Source organism: Dreissena polymorpha, unplaced genomic scaffold (assembly GCF_020536995.1).
Source record: "Dreissena polymorpha isolate Duluth1 unplaced genomic scaffold, UMN_Dpol_1.0 chrUn004, whole genome shotgun sequence".
Taxonomy (NCBI): Eukaryota; Metazoa; Mollusca; class Bivalvia; order Myida; family Dreissenidae; genus Dreissena; species Dreissena polymorpha.
The window spans coordinates 102,084-121,706 of NW_026273318.1; the positions used below are offsets into that span (position 1 = coordinate 102,084).

At 36.7% G+C, this 19,623-nt stretch overlaps 4 protein-coding genes across 7 annotated transcripts; 3 read left to right on the top strand and 1 right to left on the bottom strand.

The window, feature by feature from the left end:
• Window positions 1-271: 271 nt before the first annotated feature.
• Window positions 272-1,295, top strand: LOC127863274 (chymotrypsin-like serine proteinase). The gene is made up of 3 exons (XM_052402672.1): window positions 272-492; window positions 573-673; window positions 1,017-1,295. The coding sequence occupies exons 1-3, from the start codon at window positions 471-473 to the stop codon at window positions 1,173-1,175; spliced, it is 282 nt and encodes a 93-aa protein (XP_052258632.1). The 5' UTR covers window positions 272-470; the 3' UTR covers window positions 1,176-1,295.
• Window positions 1,296-5,860: 4,565 nt separating this feature from the next.
• On the top strand, window positions 5,861-10,791 carry LOC127863286 (uncharacterized). The gene is made up of 5 exons (XM_052402702.1): window positions 5,861-6,030; window positions 6,371-6,508; window positions 7,205-7,350; window positions 8,120-8,226; window positions 8,940-10,791. Exons 1-5 carry the CDS (start codon window positions 5,915-5,917, stop codon window positions 9,819-9,821), a joined length of 1,389 nt encoding a protein of 462 aa, XP_052258662.1. The 5' UTR covers window positions 5,861-5,914; the 3' UTR covers window positions 9,822-10,791.
• Window positions 10,792-10,891: 100 nt separating this feature from the next.
• On the bottom strand, window positions 10,892-15,349 carry LOC127863288 (uncharacterized). 4 transcript variants are annotated; one of them, XM_052402704.1, is made up of 7 exons: window positions 15,208-15,349; window positions 14,922-15,021; window positions 14,663-14,795; window positions 13,743-14,010; window positions 12,685-12,824; window positions 12,340-12,534; window positions 10,892-11,777 (listed from the first exon to the last, which is right to left on the bottom strand). In XM_052402704.1, exons 4-7 carry the CDS (start codon window positions 13,994-13,996, stop codon window positions 11,554-11,556), a joined length of 813 nt encoding a protein of 270 aa, XP_052258664.1. In that variant the 5' UTR covers window positions 13,997-14,010; window positions 14,663-14,795; window positions 14,922-15,021; window positions 15,208-15,349; the 3' UTR covers window positions 10,892-11,553. The 4 variants fall into 4 exon arrangements, with proteins under 4 accessions (XP_052258664.1, XP_052258665.1, XP_052258663.1 ...); XM_052402705.1 differs by having other exon boundaries at window positions 13,743-13,800; window positions 13,853-14,010; window positions 14,663-15,021; XM_052402703.1 differs by having other exon boundaries at window positions 14,663-15,021.
• Window positions 15,350-17,330: 1,981 nt separating this feature from the next.
• On the top strand, window positions 17,331-18,174 carry LOC127863279 (chymotrypsin-like protease CTRL-1; the record flags this gene model as incomplete). Its single annotated transcript, XM_052402690.1, has 3 exons — window positions 17,331-17,347; window positions 17,429-17,555; window positions 17,872-18,174. Coding segments are annotated over 3 exons (447 nt in total), but the record flags the coding sequence as incomplete, so codon positions are not given.
• Between the last annotated feature and the right edge of the window lie 1,449 nt (window positions 18,175-19,623).

A 19,623-nucleotide genomic window follows, 5' to 3' on the forward strand; every position in this document is an offset into this window, starting at 1 on the left:
TAAAAGTGGTCAGGGTCAACGATCCAAAGCGGAAATCATACAATGTCAAAAATATTATCATTCTAAGAAGACTTATTTTGATTAAAGATCAATATAAATAAATACATATATATATATATATATATATATATATATATATATATTTATTTATTTATTTATATTTATTTATTTATATATTTTTATATATATTTATTTATTTATATATTTACATATATATATTTATTTATTTATTTATTATATTTGAGTTGCATATTTAATCAGGCTTCTCTGGTGCGATGGTCAGTATTTATATTTGTATTTATTTATTTATATTTATATACTTATAGCATCCGAACTACAAGAGAGGAGGCGCCTTTCCAAACGATATAGCCCTTCTTGAGCTCATAACTGACGATGATCTCTCGGGAACCAACAATGCCATCGTCCTTGCCCATCCTTTCGATAACTTTGATGGTCATATATGTGATATCATGGGAATTACATATATAAAAGGTAATTATATAGCATCATTGTTTCCGATTATTTATAACGGATTGTATACCAAAGACCAAATCCCGACGTTTTGATTACAGGAACGATCCTGACCGATAACGAATGCCAGTCCAATTGGGACACGGTTTACGATAGCAGAGCTCACATCTGCACTAAACGCAGGGATACCAGTTTCTGCAAGGTAGATTTTGGCAACCAACGGAAAAACGTAATGACTTATGTTTGCATCAGTACTAGTTATTCATCATAAGGATATTGTAGTCTGGGTTAAACAGAATATAAAGACGCCGTGGCGTAATAGATATATTGTCCGCTTAGCAACCGGGAGGTAACGGATTTGATCCCAACTGTGGGAGCGTTTCGTAATTCTACCTCAAAGACAGCAAGTACTATTTCCAAGTTCAAGTACCCAGTAACGGACTCGAGAGCGTTCCTATAAGCCTTAGGCTTTCAATGCAACCGAGCTAAAACAAATAGGTTTAACCTAAGCAGAATATACTAATTCATTCTACTTTTTATTTCAGGTTGACGATCGTGGTCTGCTGGTGTGTTTCCGTGGCTCGAAACTCGTGTTAGCCGGCTTGGCTTCCTGGGGCGAGGAGGGGTGCGACAGATCGTTTCCCGACGTGTACACCAGAGTGTCCACGTACAGGTCGTGGCTCCGCAAGACTATGGGCATATAAATGGGCATACCGGATAATGATTTTATCTGTAACTTAAAAGCTCTCAAATTAAGCAAATGCATCGATTTTACAGTTTTTTTCGGACAGCATATAACGTGATAAAAGGGAATGTAAAACCAACTGCAGACTTTTATTTGGTTAGCCAAGATTTTCCTTGCACATGAAGTTAGAAACCTGGTTAGTTAAAAAAGAACTAAACAAACGAAACTCAGTGGTATTATTCGGTAAAAGAATAAGATACATTGTTTAAGAATACATTATTTACACAATATTCTTTTTCATACCGAGCTTATATTGAAGGAATATAATGAAACGAACTAATCAGATCTTTGTTGCATCGGAAATGCATTTTTGAATGCAAAAAAAAGACGTCAAATACAAAATGTAGTATAAAATTATGGTTTTTATTTTGGAAAATTAATTATTATGACTAAGCATATGCCTTATAAGAATAATTTAAGAATCAAGCTAGTCTTGCGCCATTAGATTTTTAATGTCTTGTATTCTGTTTTGGGCTATAACTGATCGTCCTAATTAGTTGAGCCTCGCTCTGGTAACACTCTACTTTATCCATGTGTTTTTTCCCCAAATTAGCATGTGCAGTTTGCACTTGGTAATCAGGGACGATATTTTTAAAAGAGGTCTCTTCTTGACGAATACCCAGTGTATGTAGAAAGTGTTGGCCTGATCAGCACGTGCGGACTGCACAGGTCTATCTTGGACGACGCTTAACGGTCATGAAATAAGCACATAACGAGGCTCATTAAATGTATTGAATTAAAATCGATAAAACAACAACGGCTTCAATGGCGATACTGGTAACTAATTATCGTATAGTGGAAAACGATTTAAAGAGATTTGTACACAGATTTTCGTAGTTTTGACATTTACTTACACATCTGTAATATTTGGAAAACGTTAAAATAATTATAACTACAAGTAAAACAATAAAAAAACCTGCCCGCTATTGGGCTCGAACCCGAAACCTCTCGAAGCAAAACCTCTACACCACGAATGATATTAATTTTAGATGGTAGTTTAAACCAGGTGCGTTAAGTTGGCACTGACATCGATTTGACATTCAAATATCGAGCTAGCTCTAACATCTGATACTTGTCCCGAATTTGAAGCCGGCGCGAATGTCGAGCCAGCTCTGACATTGACATTCGACACTAGTCCCGAATATCGAGCTAGGGCGAATGTCGAACCAGCTCTGACATCGACATTCGGCACTAGTCCGGAATATCGAGCTGGGGCGAATGTCGAACCAGCTCTGACATCGACATTTGGCACTAGTCCCGAATAATTAGCTGGGGCGAATGTCAAGTCAGCTCTGACATCCACATTCGGCACTAGTCCCGATTATCGAGTTGGGACGAATATCGAGCCAGCTCTGATATCGACATTCGACACTTGTCTCTAATATCGAGCTGGAACGAATATCGAGCCAGCTCTGATATCGACATTCCACATTTGTCTCGAATATCGAGCTGGGGCGAATGTCGAGCCAGCTCTGACATCCACATTCGGCACTAGTCCCGAATAACGAGTTGGGACGAATATCGAGCCAGCTCTGATATCGAAATTCGACACTTGTCCCTAATATCGAGCTGGAACGAATGTCGAGCCAGCTCTGATATCGACATTCAACATTTGTCTCGAATATCGAGCTGGGGCGAATGTCGAGACAGCTCTGATATCCACATTCGGCACTAGTCCCGAATATCGAGCTGGGGCGAATGTCGAGCCAGCTCTGACATCGACATTCGGCACTAGTCCCGAATATCTAGCTTGTGCGAATGTCGAGCAAGATCTGCATTCGACATTCGGCACTAGTCCCGAATATCGAGCTGGGGCGAATGTCGAGCCAGCTCTGACATCTACATTCGACACTTGTCCCGAATATCGAGTTGGGACGAATATCGAGCCAGCTCTGACATCAACATTCGGCACAAGTCCCGAATATCGATCTGGGACGAATATCCAGCCAGCTCTGATATCGACATTCGACAGTAGTCCCGAATATCGAGCTGGGACGAATATCGAGCCAGCTCTGACATCGGCATATAGACACTAGTACCGAATAATCGAGTTGAGACAAATATCGAGCAAGCTCTGAGTCAGACATCGACATTTGACACTAGTCCCAAATATCGAGCTGGGACGAATATCGAGCCAGTTTTGACAACGATATTCGACACTAGTTCTGGCTGGGACGAATATCGAGCTACCTACGACATCTATATTTGGTACTATTCCTGAATATCGAATTGGGGCGATTGTCGAGCCAGCTTTTACTACGACATTCGACACTAGTCCCGAATATCGAGCTGGAGCATATGTCGAGCCAGCTCTGACATCGACATTCGGCACTAGTCCCGAATATCGCGCAGGTCGAATGTCAAGCCAGCTCTGACATCGACATTCGACAGTAGTCCCAAATATCGAGCTCGCGCGAATATCGAGCCAGCTCTGACATCGACATTCGACACTATTCCCGAATATCGAGCTGGGCGAATGTCGAGCCAGCTATGACATCGACATTAGAAACTAGTCCCGAATATCGAGCTGTGACGAATATCGAACCAGCTTTGACATCGACATTCGGCACTAGTCCCGAATATCGAGCTGGGACGATTGTCGAGCCAGCTCTGACATCCACTTTCGACGCTATTCCCGAATATCGAGCTGGGGCGAATGTCGAGCCAGCTGTGACATCGACATTCGGCACTAGTCCCGAATATCAAGCTGGGACGAATATCGAGCCAGCTCTGATATCGACATTCGACACTAGTCCCGAATATCGAGCTGGGACGAAAATCAAGCCAGCTTTGACATCAACATTCGACACTAATCCCAAATATCGAGCTGGGAAGAATATCGAGCCAGCTCTGACATCGACATTCGCAACAAGTCCCGATTATCGAGCTGGGGCGAATGTCGCGCCATCTCTGACATCGACAGTCGGCACTTGTCTCAATATCGAGCTGGGGCGAATGTCGAGACAGCTCTGACATCGACATTCCGCACTAGTCCCGAATATCGAGCTGGGACGAATGTTGAGCCAGCTATGACATCGACGTTCGGCACTCGTCCCGAATATCGAACTGGAACGAATATCGAGCTAGCTCTGACATCGACATTCGGCACTAGTCCCGAATATCGAGCTGGAACGAATATCGAGCTAGCTCTGACATCAACATTCGGCACTAATCCCGCATATCGAGCTGGGACGAATGTCGAGCCAGCTCTGAATTCGACATTCGATACTAGCCCCGAACAACGATCTGGGTCGAATGTCGAGCCAGCTCAGACATCAACATTCGGCACTAGTCCTTAATATCGAGCTGGGACGAATATAACAGTACTGTTGGTAGTCAATAAAGATGCAGTTTAGGTTATTTTTAGAACTTAATTCTTTAATTTAAATGTAGAAGAAAATATTGTCATGATAGACTATCCCTTTTGGAATCCGAATTGGTTTTTAGATAAATGTTCTCGCTTTGCCGCTCATGATTTTTATCTATTTATTAATAATTGTGAATAAACATTAGCCAAAATATATTTAAGTGCGATGCCCTATAATTTGTAGCTTCATTCGGGGTTTCCCTTTTTAAACACCGGTGCTATAATGCCTTCGCCTCTCTTTTTTGCCAAAAAATGAATTTAAGGCATAAACGATGATAACTACCCGGCTGTATCATTGTTTATGACTTTATGACTATTATATGCTTTTTACAATTTTGGTATACGATGGTACTATTATGATATATTTATCCATAGTACGCAGGCGGGTAGTTTACATGAATTTCTGAATTAAGCTTATTTATAAAGAATAATTCAGATAAGAATAAAATGATGTTTGTGTTTTATGCCTTAAAATCATTAAAAAAACAAAATAACAAAAATGAGTTCTTCATAACAAGATCAGAATTGACATTCGTGAAAGTTATAATAATTTTATTGAACGAAACTTGTTTGCTTTCACTTTCATTGAATTCGGCTTTCGCCAGTCTACAACCAAGATCATGATCGGGTATCTGCTCGCGTTCGTCTTCCTTGTGAATGTAGGAAAAACGATCTCCAATGAGAGAATCGAGCACATTATTTCACTCCAAGAGTTTATAACACGACGTAATAGATGGAACCATCATTGCTGGGGATCAATCGTCGGGGACGAATGGGTTGTGATTGCCACACATTGTATCGACAGGTTGGTTAGGCAAGGTTGCCTCATCCTTTAAGTGATCAAGTGTTTAAAATGCTAAAGGAATATCGGCTACTTTTATAATATTTGTATTTATGAATTTATTAGAATATATGTGATGTATATTTAAATTATTCATAAGCATACGATAGTGAGACTATGCAGCTGAAATGTAGACTTGCTATCACAGTGTCGATTTATTTAACATCATAACATGAAATGTGTGCAGACAAAGCACATTTTAAAGTACTCAAAAAACGTTTTCAGAATAATGTTGGAAGAGTGGAGTGGAAAACTGAAAGTGGTCAGGGTCAACGAATCAAATGGAAAATCATACAATGTTAAACATATTATCATTGTAAGTAGACTTATTTTGATAACAAAAATTAGGCACATTGTTTAACAAAGTTATATAAACACCATGCCAAACTGAACATTATCAAATACATTCTTTTATCACATAGGGTATGTAAGTCTCGTTTACTTTCAATTTCGCTTTTGAACTTCCGGGTACATCAGCTATAGCATTGAAATGGTGTATTGCTTTGCCATTCATTGTGTGCACAGGACTGGGGGCAATGGAACATGTAGTCTGTTCAGGTTCCCCATAAACCCAAAGGAGAAGAAGAAATGGGTTGATAGATGCAGGTATAGTGATTTTGTTTGCACAATCACAAACCAGTTTGTTTACCCTTGACGAGTGTGAACGCTTTCGTATATGATACGTTTCGGATTGTTTACGCCAACTTTTTTGTTTACATTCATTAAACATTTATATTTGTAGAGTAAGTATCAAGTTTGAAGCATATGTTTTGAATCATAGACGGCTAAGTTTATTTAGTGAATTGATTGGTATAACATGTATCCATTAACAAGAAAACACATTTTATGACATTATAATTTGTTTAAAGATTATATCAAATGGAATGTTGCAGATATTATTTACACCAATATCATACGTAATGAAAACGAAATTAATTATTTCCAGACGAGCGGACAGAGCTGTCAACGGGAATGACCGGATATGCAGTTGTCATTTTGTAGATGGCAAGAAAGAAAATGGCCCAACCATTTTTGATTACCAGAAGAAAGATCTACATTTCCCAGAAATGAACACACCTAAAAGGTAAATTACTAAAATTATATACGGAACAAAATATTGTTAAAGTACTAAAATTATATACGGAACAAAATATTGTTCAAGTTAACTTTCTGTTTTTATTATGTCCCCCACCACTATAGTTGGGGACATATTGTTTTTGCCCTGTCTGTTGGTTGGTTGGTTGGTCTGTTGGTTGGTTTGCGCCAACTTTATCATTTTGCAATAACTTTTGCTATATTGAAGATAGCAACTTGATATTTGGCATGCATGTGTATCTCATGGAGTTGCACATTTTGAATGGTGAAAGGTCAAGGTCATCCTTCAAGGTCAAAGATATAGCTTCAAAGCGGCGCAAAAGGGGACATAGTGTTTCCAACAAACACATATCTTGTTTTAAATATCATAGTAAAAAGTGTAGAATATTTATAATAACATGTTATACTTTGTTGTTGTTTTTTAACATAAGCAATTAATTTTTTATTTAACAGTTTAAATTTGAGTAAAGAATTTGTAGTAGAATGTACTAAGTATATGTTCATAAAAAACAGTATTAAATCATGGTTCACATTGACCATTCAATGGTGCTGATCCCAGATGTCCTTATTTTATGTTTATAGTTGGTATTCTGTTATAAAAGAAGTGGATAATAACAATAATTTCTCTTCTGATAAGGTTTCTTCAGTTTCAGTTTTTGCTATATTAATTATTTTCTTACAACAGATGCAAAAGGCCGAAGTTGAAGGAAAGGGAAGATGTGAAAGAAAGCATACCAGTAGATGTTACTACAATTTCCCAGGACCATAATTATTACACGCATGACTACAGGGCTTATGATGACATTGATGCTGAACTACCAACAAAATCTAGTATGCTACAGAATTTTTTCAATTATGCTTACTTTAATACTCACACGAACACTCTATTATGTGAAGTTGGAATAAGACATCAACTTGGGAATAAATTGTGTTTTTTCAACTGTGCATAATATACAGTTTTACATGTTGTATTTATTTAGTTTGACAAATTATGATTAAAATAGATACTTGCATATATAATAGCTTCATTTAAATTGATTTTACTACAAAACTGGATTTTTTATGAATTTTTATTATAATCCTCATAAAATAAGACTGTGTCCATGCCGCGCATGAACACAGTTTTAAAATACAGTGAAAATGATCAAAATACAATCACTGTTAATGAAAAAGTCATGGAAAATTGCTTTTTAAGCTTGAAGTATTGATAAAATAAATTCAGATCTTAAATGATTAGTTTTGTTTGAGAAAATCACTAAAAGGATATCCATTCCCAGTTTGATGTCTTAATCCAAATTCACATAATACAGTGTTCGTGACCAGTGATTTTTTTTTTACAAATTTTCTAATCTGAGTCCTGGGACTCAATAACTGGCAAATCTATGAGCCCCAGAAATGAAAGAATGAGTCCAATGATTAAACGATATTATTTTTTTAGAAATTTCAATGCATTTTTTGGACTCACATAATTCGAAACTTTGCATCTCTAGAGGTTTTTGTGATTACAGGATGCAGGACTTGGGTGTAAAAATCACTGATTTACATTCAATATACAGCAACATTTTAATAATAAAAGTTTTCATTAATTTTTTATTTGCAGTTCAAGAGTTAGAAAGGGAGATAGCCCGTCTAGAGGGTGAACTTGGCCGCATGAAATTGCGCCCATCCAAAATGTCGGTTCAGGACATTATTGGTGACAATGATAAGGTATTTGTTTGTATACTTGTAAAATGTACTCAATGAAAAAATACATAACAAAATATATCATTCATTCATTCTGGATATAATACAAGTTTCTTTTTGTGTAATTGTTGTTCCATTTGCAATTCGGTACAATCCATCATTTCGATACTGTGCACAAGTATATGAATGACTTATTATGCCCCCAGTAGGGTGGCATATAGCAGTTGAACTGTCCGTCAGTCAGTATGTCAGTCTGTCCGACCTTCCGAAGAAAAAAAACTTAAACGTTGCCCATAACTTTTGCAATATTGAAGATAGCAACTTGATATTTGGCATGCATGTGTATCTTATGAAGCTGCACATTTTGAGTGGTGGAAGTTCAAGGTCAAGGTCATCCTTCATGGTCAAAGGTAAAAAATAAATAAAATATTTCAAAGCGGCACAGTAGGGGTCATTGTGTTTCTGATGAACACATCTCTTGTATACTTATAAGTGTATACATATAAGCTAATTGCTTTTCTTTTTAAGTTGGAACATATAGAATAATTATATCACTGAATCCGAATGATTTTTTGTTACACAAAATATGGAATAAAGTCAGTGGAGTACAAATGTAATGTTTATTGTATTAAAAAGCTTTATTTGTATATCATATCTAATCCTTTTTATTTCCTACCACAGTTAAAACATTGCTCACTCACAACTCAATATGTTCATGTCACACTGTTTTATTTCAGATGCTGCTATACACATCTTTTCCTGTCGATGTCTTCCAAGTCCTGGTGGGTGTTCTGAAGAGGTTAGCTCCTTTCAACTACTATGCTGGCTGGACTGTTACCTGCTTCAGCCTAGAGGATCAACTATTAATCACCCTTATGAAATTACGTCTGAATTGTAAGGACTTAGATTTGGCAGTTAGATTTGATACAAGCAGAGGAACTGTTTCGAACATTATAAATACATATATTTCTGTGCTTCATGAAATATTGTTTGAAGGAATTTTACTTAAAGTAGGAATTCCAAGCCAACTCAAATGCAAGGGATCCATGCCGAAGTCATTTGAAGACTTTAGTTCTGCAAGAATTGCAATGGATGCTACAGAAATTGTGCAGGATGTTCCTTGTAACATGAACCATCAAACACTTTCTTATAGTAATTATAAAAGTAGACATACTGTAAAAGCTGTTACATGTGTTGCTCCAAATTGTGCATTAGTTTTTTGTTCAGATCTTTATCCAGGCTCTACATCAGATGCAGCTATTGTTGATCACTCGAAAATATTACAGCAACTTAAACCAGGTGACTTGATTTTGGCTGATAAGGGCTTCAATATTTTTGATAAACTTCCTGCTGGAGTTTCTTTAAACATTCCTCCTTTTCTTTCTAGTAAATGTCATTTCACAAAAGAGGAAGCTTTACTTTGCTTCAAAATTGGAAGGAGCCGAATTCATGTAGAAAGGGCAAACGAAAGGATAAAAAATTATGATATTTTAGATCATATTCCTGCACAATACAGACATTTATCGACAAAAAATTTTCAATTGTGTTGTTGTCTTGTCAATCTTCAGGCTCCTCTTTTAAAGGAAATAGCAGATAAATATGAAATTGATTCAAACTAGAGCTTTGTCACAGTAAAATTGACCCAATGACCGAGTTTTTGACCCGGCACGGCCCATGTTCGAACTTGACATACACATCATCTAGAAAAAAATTCTGACCAAGTATGGTGAAGATCGGATGAAAACTACTTGAATAAGAGAGCGGACATCATGCTGAATGTTAAATAACGCACAAAGTGACCCTATGACCTAGTTTTTGGCTCAGCATGGCCCATATTCAAACTTGGCGTAGAGATCATAAAACTTCTGACCAAGTTTGGTAAAGATATTGGATGAAAACTACTTGAATAAGAGAGCAGACAACATGCTGAATGTTTAAAACGCACTAAATGGCCCAATGACCTAGTTTTTGATCCGGCATAACCCATATTCAAACTTGATCTAGACATCATCTAGATACAACTTCTGACCAAGTTTGGTGAAGATCGGATGAAAACTACTTGAATTACTTTGTGTACCTGTAAAATTCCTTCAAACAATATTTCGTGTAAATGATGCTGTATTCCTAAATCTTTTTGTAAAAAGAATGGATTCAGTTGTGACTTGTATGTACCATAAAGAGTTGATCCTCTTTGCTGAGGCAAGTTTCAGTCTAGCTAGCATAGTAGTTGAAAGGAGCAAACCTCTTCAAACACTCTGAAGACAGTGTGGATGAATGGTTATTACATTTCAGTTGGCAATTTGTATTTCTAATTTTAGCATATGCTTATGCCAATTTTATATGGAATGCTTGTATGCCTGTGAATTTTTGTGTGTATTGTTTATATCACAAATCATGCACATTTGGTTGTTCTGTATTTTTATTCCATAAACATCTAACAGACAGAAAGTATGACTGGTATATTCCACCCTATCGGAGGCATAGTTTGTATTTCTAATTTTAGCATATGCTTATGCCGATTGTATATGGAATGTTTGTATTTTTATGAACTTTTGTGTGTATTGTTTAAATAACAAATCATGCACATTTGGTTGTCGTTCTGTATTTTTATTTCATAAACATCTAACAGATGGAAAGTATGACTGGTATATTCAACCCTATCTGGGGGCATAAAACACAAAGAAACAAATAAAAACAATTACATTTTATTGATTATGGCAACTCAGTTGACCATGATAAAGCTGCTGTTGCAAAGCATGCATTACTTACGACTTGAACAAATGAAAACGAGCGATGTGTTTGTGAAACACTATGTCCCCATTTATTTGACCCTGAAGTTTGACCTTGACCTTTCACCACTCAAAATGTGCAGCTCCATGAGATACACATGCATGTCAAATATGAAGTTGATATCTTCAATATTGAAAAAGTTATGGCAAATGTTAAAGTTTGCACAAACAAACCAACCAACCAACAGACAGGGCAAAAACAATATGTCCCCCAATATAGTGTTGGGGGACATAAAAACAACATTCTGCTGAAAATGTAGAATTAAAGAATATCTGTACTGTCACAAAATGGTTCAGTTATCTTTATATAAACAATATATAAATAACCAACTAATTGGTAGTACATGTATTAACATATTTCTTCAAAGGGGCCTTTTCACAGATTTTGGCACGTGTTGAAGTTTGCCATTCAATGCTTTAACATTGATAAATGTAAACTTTGGATCTAAAAAGCTCCAGTTACAAAAAGATGAATAAAAACAAAAGGTGTAGTCCTCAACTGGGGTCGAACCACTGACCCCTGGAGTCCTGGAGTAATAACATCTCAGATTTAATGTAACCTTTATTCGTATAGTGATGGTAAAAAGCTCGAAAAATAAAAATCAATCATTTTTGACAGATTGACCGACCACAAATGATCCTTTGCTATTCTGATCACTTGCAAGTCTTTATTTGTCCACACAACAAGATCGCATGTATTAGTTCCCGTTATGTGTAGCTGTCCTTGAATCTGATGCCAGTAGTTGTGGGCTTGCTTGAGGGAAAGCCGTCCATCAGAAGATTGATCTGAAATGAGTATGCATCCATGTGTAAGAAGGCAATTGTCACCTAGTAGCAGGAATTTCAATTGAAGCACAATCATGCTTTTTTATGCTTTTGATTTTAAAATTGATGGTCTTTTGACTCCTGCAAATAATCTACATAGCATCATTTTGACACAAATGTAACAAAGAAACTAACTTCAAAATATATTTCTTATCATACAATTATTGTTTGCATAGTATTTCATTTTAGTATATGCAAAACAACATTTACAGACTATATAAAAATTATTCAGGAACAGATAACTTCATTTTTTGACCCCTGATTATTTTATTTGACCCCCGAAAAAGTCAAGCATGGGGTAATTTGACTCCTGGTTTACACAAATCTATTGAAATCCCTGTAGTAGTGTTATATACATAAAGAGATTGTAAAAGCAAGACCATCTTTTACATCACACTGATTTTAATTATAGGAATGGATGTAATTGCACGCTGTATGCAAAATGGGTAATTGATGCATATTTTTTAATTGTTTATACTATAAATGCATTACAACATTGAAAATGTAGAAATAATAGTTTTACCTAGGTAGAAATCCTTGATAGATGAACACGCCTCCTGGATAGTCAGGTCTCTGGCAGTGTAGGGGCACTTTACTTCTATGATGTCTGCACTACATGTTGCTTGTCCATGTTGTTGATGAACTAAACCCCTAAACACGCCTTCGACAAAACCATCTGGTGATGCACCCAAGACACCAGACTCATGCAGCCAAATTCCTGTAATAAAATGATAGAACATAAGATATGACCTTAAAAATTACTTTTATTACAAAGCATAACTGCATTAACAGCAGAATAAGCACATTATGAAATTCTATTACAACTAAAGATCAATTCAAACTTATAAAAAACACATTTTTCACTTGCCTGTCGGGCGTACAGCGACTCCTCCAACCTTACAGTATTCAGCTATGCACACCTGCTCATGTGTTACCCCCCACTGCACAGGTGCCCTTTTTTCCAGGTTATACGCGCTCAGAAGTCTTTTTTTCAAGGACACTGTCAGTCTTGAAAAACATATACAAACACTTATTTATCTTGTATGTTTATTTACATTAAACAACAGTATAAGTAACGCTCGATTGGTCATTGTCGGCTCGGATACTACTTACATGTACCCTGGGTACTCTTAAGTATACATATATGTACCCCGGGTACGGTAAATATACTTAAAAATACCCAGGCTATTTTAGACTGTACCCGAGTTGTTTTCCTGCCCAAAATCTGATGTCGTCATAAATGCTACTGATACCGTTAAACGATATTGTTTATCTTAAACAAACTTCTCTTCAATTAACCCATTCATGTCTAGCGTCCTGAAAACAGGACATTGCAAACAGCGTAAACCCAGATGAGACGCCGCATGATGCGGCGTCTCATCTGGGCCTACGCTGTTTGCTTAATATATAGAAATAAATATACTTAACATCCCTAATTTTGGAAATAAATTGATCCAACTTAGAAGGATGGGAGAGTCCACTAGGAATAAATGGGTTTAGAAAAACACTACATCACCATGCTTTTTGAGTATGAGTTTCGATGATATATAGGCCATTTAACAGAAAATAGGCACTTATGTTAACATAATTAATTTAACAAAAATAGTCAACAACGACAGATTTAGCGTTCAAATTCCCAGGTATGTTTAAGTATATTTACTGTACCCGGGGTACATGCAAGTATACTTAAGAGTACCCGGGGTACATGTAAGTAGTATCCGAGCCGACAATGACCAATCGAGCATAAGTAACTGCAATGCATTAAAAACATGGCAGAAAAAGTAAAGCAAGTTTATTTTTTAATGTCGAGAAACATATATCAGAAGTTCATATTGACCACTTAGTTTAAATTTATATTAACTCACATAAAATGAAGACATGTGCGTCATATATATTAAAATTATAGCAATATGTACTAGCACTTACTTTTTTTTGTCAAACGCTGACAAGATATGTCCGAAGTTAGAGGCGGTAAATCTCAACTTGCGAACAGCTGCCCATAAGGCATTTTCCCTCTGTCCAATAGTTACTGCAGCTGTTTGGTTGACCTTTTCGTGCGACACCAGCAACTGTCGTCTCAGCCATGTGCGGGGGTCCTCAGCTCCCAGATATTCAGGATGGATCATCAAGTCATCCAGGAGAGGCACTGGTACATCCGGTGTCTGTGGCTCCTCTGCCATAATCCAATGCAGAGCTTTAAACATAAAAAAGAACAGGTCAAATATTAGCAAAAGACCATTAAAATAATGCTCATGTTTTTTTTTAAATAAACAAGACCATGTAGTATTGATAATTTTTGACATACCAAGGATTTTTTGGAATTATTATTTATAAGTCATACTATCACAACTACATAATTGTCAATGAGATAGCTTAATAAGTAATATCTCACTATTTGTACAGCATAATTTTTTTACGTGAAAATTATTGCTTAACATATACATATATATTCAAACGCTTTAAAGCACATACCTGAAATACTCATACTAACTGGAACCGCTCAACAGTAACCAAAAATGCTAACAGTAAAAAATCATGATAACAGGAACAAAACATTCTAACAGGGACCACTTATGCGAACCTGTAAAGCGACCCAACTGTCCAAGTTGTTTATAAATAAAAGTTCTGTTATCATCTGAGACAGATCTGTTTAGAGCCCTGAGTAACGAGTAAAAAAAGGTACATTGCATTAAAAAATAATTATGAAAACAATTATTCTCATGAGTTAATGAATAGATCTAGGATGGTTCGAAAAAGAATTATATACAGTACACAATTTTATTATTTCAAAATAATAGCTTTGAGATGACATTTTTTAATCATTTTAAAATTCTTTTGCTCTTTACCTGTATCCAGGCTGATTTGGTGGATACATTTCAGCCATCGTCACAGTTTTCTTGGGTGGTGCGGATTTCGGACGCTTGATCCAGGAACACTTAATGTCAGTTTTGCTCGCTCTCTTGTGTTTATTATGAAAAACTTACAAATGTAATTGTTAGCTGAAAAAAGTATCATGAATAGTAAACAGATAATTATTTTCTCTGAGTATATTTACAGCATGTTTAAAACATAAACAATACAAATATATGTAATTTTATGCATTACCCAAACAGTAAAGCAGCAGCCACATGATGACATTTGAATTCCCTCATTTGACACTGACACGTGATTGTATCACGCCATTGTCCTCTGGTTCAAGGTGAATCTAATGAAAAATATAGAACAAAATCAGAATGAGAAAATAAAAAGTGTTAAAACCATTACGAGTACGATTAGCATTTTACTTTGTCATAGTAATTCGGATGTATATAACTAACCTACTCCTATAAATATGAGGTCGATTTACATAAGCGGGGTAGCTTACGTCTAATTATTTGGACTAATAACTAACCGTAACATTGTATGATGTATTTTTCATCGAAGCCTGGACGCTGGCACGGATTACACGCAATTCGTCCATAAAGAATTTCAATACCCTGTCGCTTTCAACCGATGCTTCACTCTTTCGACTTAATTTAACGTGCGATTCAACGTAGTTAGACCAGTACATTATTGATATAGCCATTCTGATTTTTTGTATGTACCCGGAAGTTGGAGATCTCGTGAAATATCGGTGGTCACATGACGAGACTTACATACCCTATACCCTTTGTCCCATGTAATATAACCATTACATATAGTTTTATCTTACACATGTGTAATATACTTTTTTCGCGTTTTCATTGGCTTAATTTTCGTTTATTGACTAATCAAATATTGTTATTTTGCTGAAATGATGTTGCAGCGGCAAATGACGTCACAAAATGTAAACAGCATTCGGGTTTAATAATTATGTTTGCGTAAATATTTATTTAATTTGCTCATTTAAAAGCTTTTGACAAAAAAGATCGGATACTCGTTGTCATTTCATACCATATTTTATTAAACTCGTCCAGGAAATTCGTTAGTCGTTTAACAAAATGTGGTATGATATGACAACTCATGCCAGATCCTATATGCCTGTGTTTATGTTTATTTTATAATTTAAACAATTCAAATTTTAATAAGCAAATCATAAAAATATCAAGTGTTCATATCATTGTTGTTAATTAAAAACTTACGTTGTATATTTAACAGCAAGACGATACTATTCATACACTGCCATTATATATTAGCCACGCTCTTGAAAAACGGGGCTTATTGCTGGTGTCTAAAGTGTCGTACCAGAGTAGCCTGATTAAATATGGAACTTAAATATGATAAATAAATAAAGAAATATATATTTCTTTCATACCTAATGATAAAATATGACATTTCTGCAGTGAAATAACAGCAGTTAAAATAAACAAATTGTTATTTTCACCGGTGAAAATAACACATTTTCGGAACTCCTTTTTAACCAGGTTTTCCGAAGGAAACAACTGGTTATTAAATTTGAGAATGTCGGCGGGCGGGCTGGCGGGCGGGCGGGCGGGCGGGCGGGCGGGCGGGCGGTCGGGCGGGCGGGCGGGCGCTCGGAACAAGCTTTTTTCGGGCCATAACTATGTCGTTCATTGTGAGATTTTAAAATTATTTGGGACAGTTCTCCACCATCATTGGACGGTGTGTCGCGCAAAAGAATTACGTCGATATCTCCAAGGTCAAGGTCGCCACATCTAAAAATATATTGATTTTGAACATGTAACAATGCACATTTTGTCTCCCTTTATCAGACTTTTTTTCAAATTGAAATTAAGGTTGCCACGAGTAAAAATAGACTGAATTTGAAACAAAGACGGTAACAATTCACATTTTATATTATCTCCCTTTATTAGACTTTTTTTTTAAATTGAAAACCTAGGTTTGCGACAATATTCTAATTTTAGATTATCATAAATAACAATTTGATATATATTTTCTATGATCACGAGTGAATTAAAATCGACATTCCACCGAATCCAAGAAATTTTCTTTGTATTTTATGCCTTTTCACCGTTTTTTTTTTACATTGTAAAAGACTTTAACTGGATAATTTCGCTGGTATAATGACGTCATTTTGTCACACAAATGACGTCATTTTGTGTTTTGAAATGTATTTAGGCACGCCACGGGGGTAACTTTTCAGCGAACAGAAAACAGCTGTTAACCATTTTCTTGAAAAAAGGGCATAAAAGACACATACAATGTGTTCATGTCAGTGCAAGATCGTTTGTTATTTCACTCGTTATCATAGAAAAATAATATTTTCACTCGTGGCTGCGCAACTTTTGAAAATATATTTTCTATGCCCACTCGAGGAATAACAAACGATCTTGTAAACATTGACATGAGCAAATATCCTCTTTCTCTCTCTCTCTCTCTCTCTCTCTCTATATATATATATATATATATTTATTTATAGCACCCGAACTACAAGAGAGGAGGCGCCTTTCCAAACGATATAGCCCTGCTTGAGCTTGTAACTGGCGATGATCTCTCGGGAACCAACATGGCCATCGCCCTTGCCCATCCTTTCGATAACTGTGATGGTCATATATGTGAGATCATCCATGATTCCATGGGATATATAAAAGGTAATTATATATTATCATTGTTTTCTATTATTTATAACGGATTGTATACCAAAGACCAAAATCCCGACGTTTTGATTACAGGAACGATCCTGACGATAACGAATGCAAGTCCAATTGGGACACGGTTTACGATAGCAGTGCTCACGTCTGCATCAAACCCAGGGATACCAGTTTCTGCAAGGCAGATTTTGGCAACAAATGGAAAAACGTAATGATTTCTGTTTGCATCATTAATAGTTATTCATCTAAAGGATATTGCAGTCTGGGTTAAACAGAATATAAAGACGCCGTGGCGTAATGGATATAGTGTCCGCCTAGCGACCGGGATGTAACGGATTTGATCCCCACTGTGAGTGCGTTTCATAGATCTATCTCAAAGACAGCAAGTACTATTTCCAAGTTTAAGTACCCAGGAAACGGACTCGAGAGCATTCCTATAAGCCTTAGGCTTTCAATTAAACCGAGCTAAAACAAACAAGTTTAACCTAAAAAGAATATACTAGTTCTTTCTACTTTTATTTCAGGTTGACGAAAATGGTCTGCTGGTGTGTTTCCGTGGCTCGAAACCCGTATTAGCCGGCTTGGCTTCCTGGGGCGAAGAGGGGTGCGACAGATCGTTTCCCGACGTGTACACTAGAGTGTCCACGTACAGGTCGTGGCTCCGCAAGACCATGGGCATATTAGTGGGAATATCGGATAATGATTTTATCTGTAACTCGAAAAGCTCTCACAAAAAGCAAATGCATCGATTTTACAGTTTTTTTCTGATAGCATATAACGTGATAAAAAGGGAATGTAAAACCAACTGCAGACTTTTATATGGTTAGCCCAGTTTTTCCTTGCACATGAAGTTAGAAACCTGGTTAGTTAAAATTGAACTAAACAAACGAAACACAGTGGTATTATTCGGTATAAGATACATTGTTTAAGAATACACTGTATACACAATATTCTTGTTCATACCGAGTTTATATAAAAGGAATTTAATAAAACGAACTAACCAGATCTTCGTTGAATTGAAAATGCATTTTTGAATGCAAAAGATACGTGAAATACACAATGTAGTAAATTGTTTTTATTTAGGAAAATTCATTATTATGACTAAGCATATGCCTTAAAAGAATAATTTAAGAATCAAGCTAGTCTTGCGCCATTAGATTTTTAATGTCTTGTATTCTGTTTTGGGCTATAACTGATCGTCCTAATTAGTTGAGCCTCGCTCTGGTAACACTCTACTTTATCCATGTGTTTTTTCCCCAAATTAGCATGTGCAGTTTGCACTTGGTAATCAGGGACGATATTTTTAAAAGAGGTCTCTTCTTGACGAATACCCAGTGTATGTAGAAAGTGTTGGCCTGATCAGCACGTGCGGACTGCACAGGTCTATCTTGGACGACGCTTAACGGTCATGAAATAAGCACATAACGAGGCTCATTAAATGTATTGAATTAAAATCGATAAAACAACAACGGCTTCAATGGCGATACTGGTAACTAATTATCGTATAGTGGAAAACGATTTAAAGAGATTTGTACACAGATTTTCGTAGTTTTGACATTTACTTAGACATCTGTAATATTTGGAAAACGTTTAAATAATTATAATTACAAGTAAAACAATACAAAACCTGCCCGCTATTGGGCTCGAATCCGAAACCTCTCGAAGCAAAACCTCTACATCACGAATGATGTTGAATTTAGATGTTAGTTTAAATCAGGTGCGTGACGTTGGCACTGACATCGACATTTGACATTCAAATATCGAGCTGGGGCGAATGTCGAACCAGATCTGACATCGACATTCGGCACTAGTCCCGAATATCGAGCTGGGGCGAAAGTTGAGCCAGCTCTGACATCGACATTCGGCACTAGTCCCGAATATCGAGCTGGGGCGAATGTTGAGCCAGCTATGACATCAACATTCGGCACTTGTCCCGAATATCGAGTTGGGACGAATATCGAGCCAGCTCTGACATCGACATTCGATACTAGTCCCGAATATCGAGCTGGATCGAATATCAATCCAGCCCTAATATCGACATTCCACATTTGTCTCGAATATCGAGCTGGGGCGAATGGCGAGCCAGCTCTGACATCGACATTCGGCACTAGTCCCGAATATCTAGCTTGTGCGAATGTCGAGCCAGCTCTGCATTCGACATTCGGCACTAGTCCCAAATCTCGAGCTGGGGCGAATGTAGAGCTAGCTCTGACATCGACATTCGACACTCGTCCCGAATATCGAGATTGGGCGAATGTCGAGCAAGCTCTGACATC

What these genes read in the sequence shown, in the direction of transcription:
- LOC127863288 (XM_052402704.1), bottom strand. Translation starts at nt 13,996, where the DNA reads ATGGCAGAGGAGCCACAGACACCGGATGTACCAGTGCCTCTCCTGGAT. An exon ending in AGTCGCTGTACGCCCGACAG is followed by an intron (nt 12,535 to 12,684) that starts GCAAGTGAAAAA and finishes ATTTTATTACAG; the next exon opens with GAATTTGGCTGCATGAGTCT. An exon ending in TATCAAGGATTTCTACCTAG is followed by an intron (nt 11,778 to 12,339) that starts GTAAAACTATTA and finishes TACTCATTTCAG; the next exon opens with ATCAATCTTCTGATGGACGG.
- LOC127863286 (XM_052402702.1), top strand. Translation starts at nt 5,915, where the DNA reads ATGGTGTATTGCTTTGCCATTCATTGTGTGCACAGGACTGGGGGCAAT. An exon ending in AAATGGGTTGATAGATGCAG is followed by an intron (nt 6,031 to 6,370) that starts GTATAGTGATTT and finishes AATTATTTCCAG; the next exon opens with ACGAGCGGACAGAGCTGTCA. An exon ending in TGAACTACCAACAAAATCTA is followed by an intron (nt 7,351 to 8,119) that starts GTATGCTACAGA and finishes TTTTATTTGCAG; the next exon opens with TTCAAGAGTTAGAAAGGGAG.
- LOC127863274 (XM_052402672.1), top strand. Translation starts at nt 471, where the DNA reads ATGGGAATTACATATATAAAAG. An exon ending in GGGAATTACATATATAAAAG is followed by an intron (nt 493 to 572) that starts GTAATTATATAG and finishes TTTTGATTACAG; the next exon opens with GAACGATCCTGACCGATAAC. An exon ending in GGGATACCAGTTTCTGCAAG is followed by an intron (nt 674 to 1,016) that starts GTAGATTTTGGC and finishes TTTTTATTTCAG; the next exon opens with GTTGACGATCGTGGTCTGCT.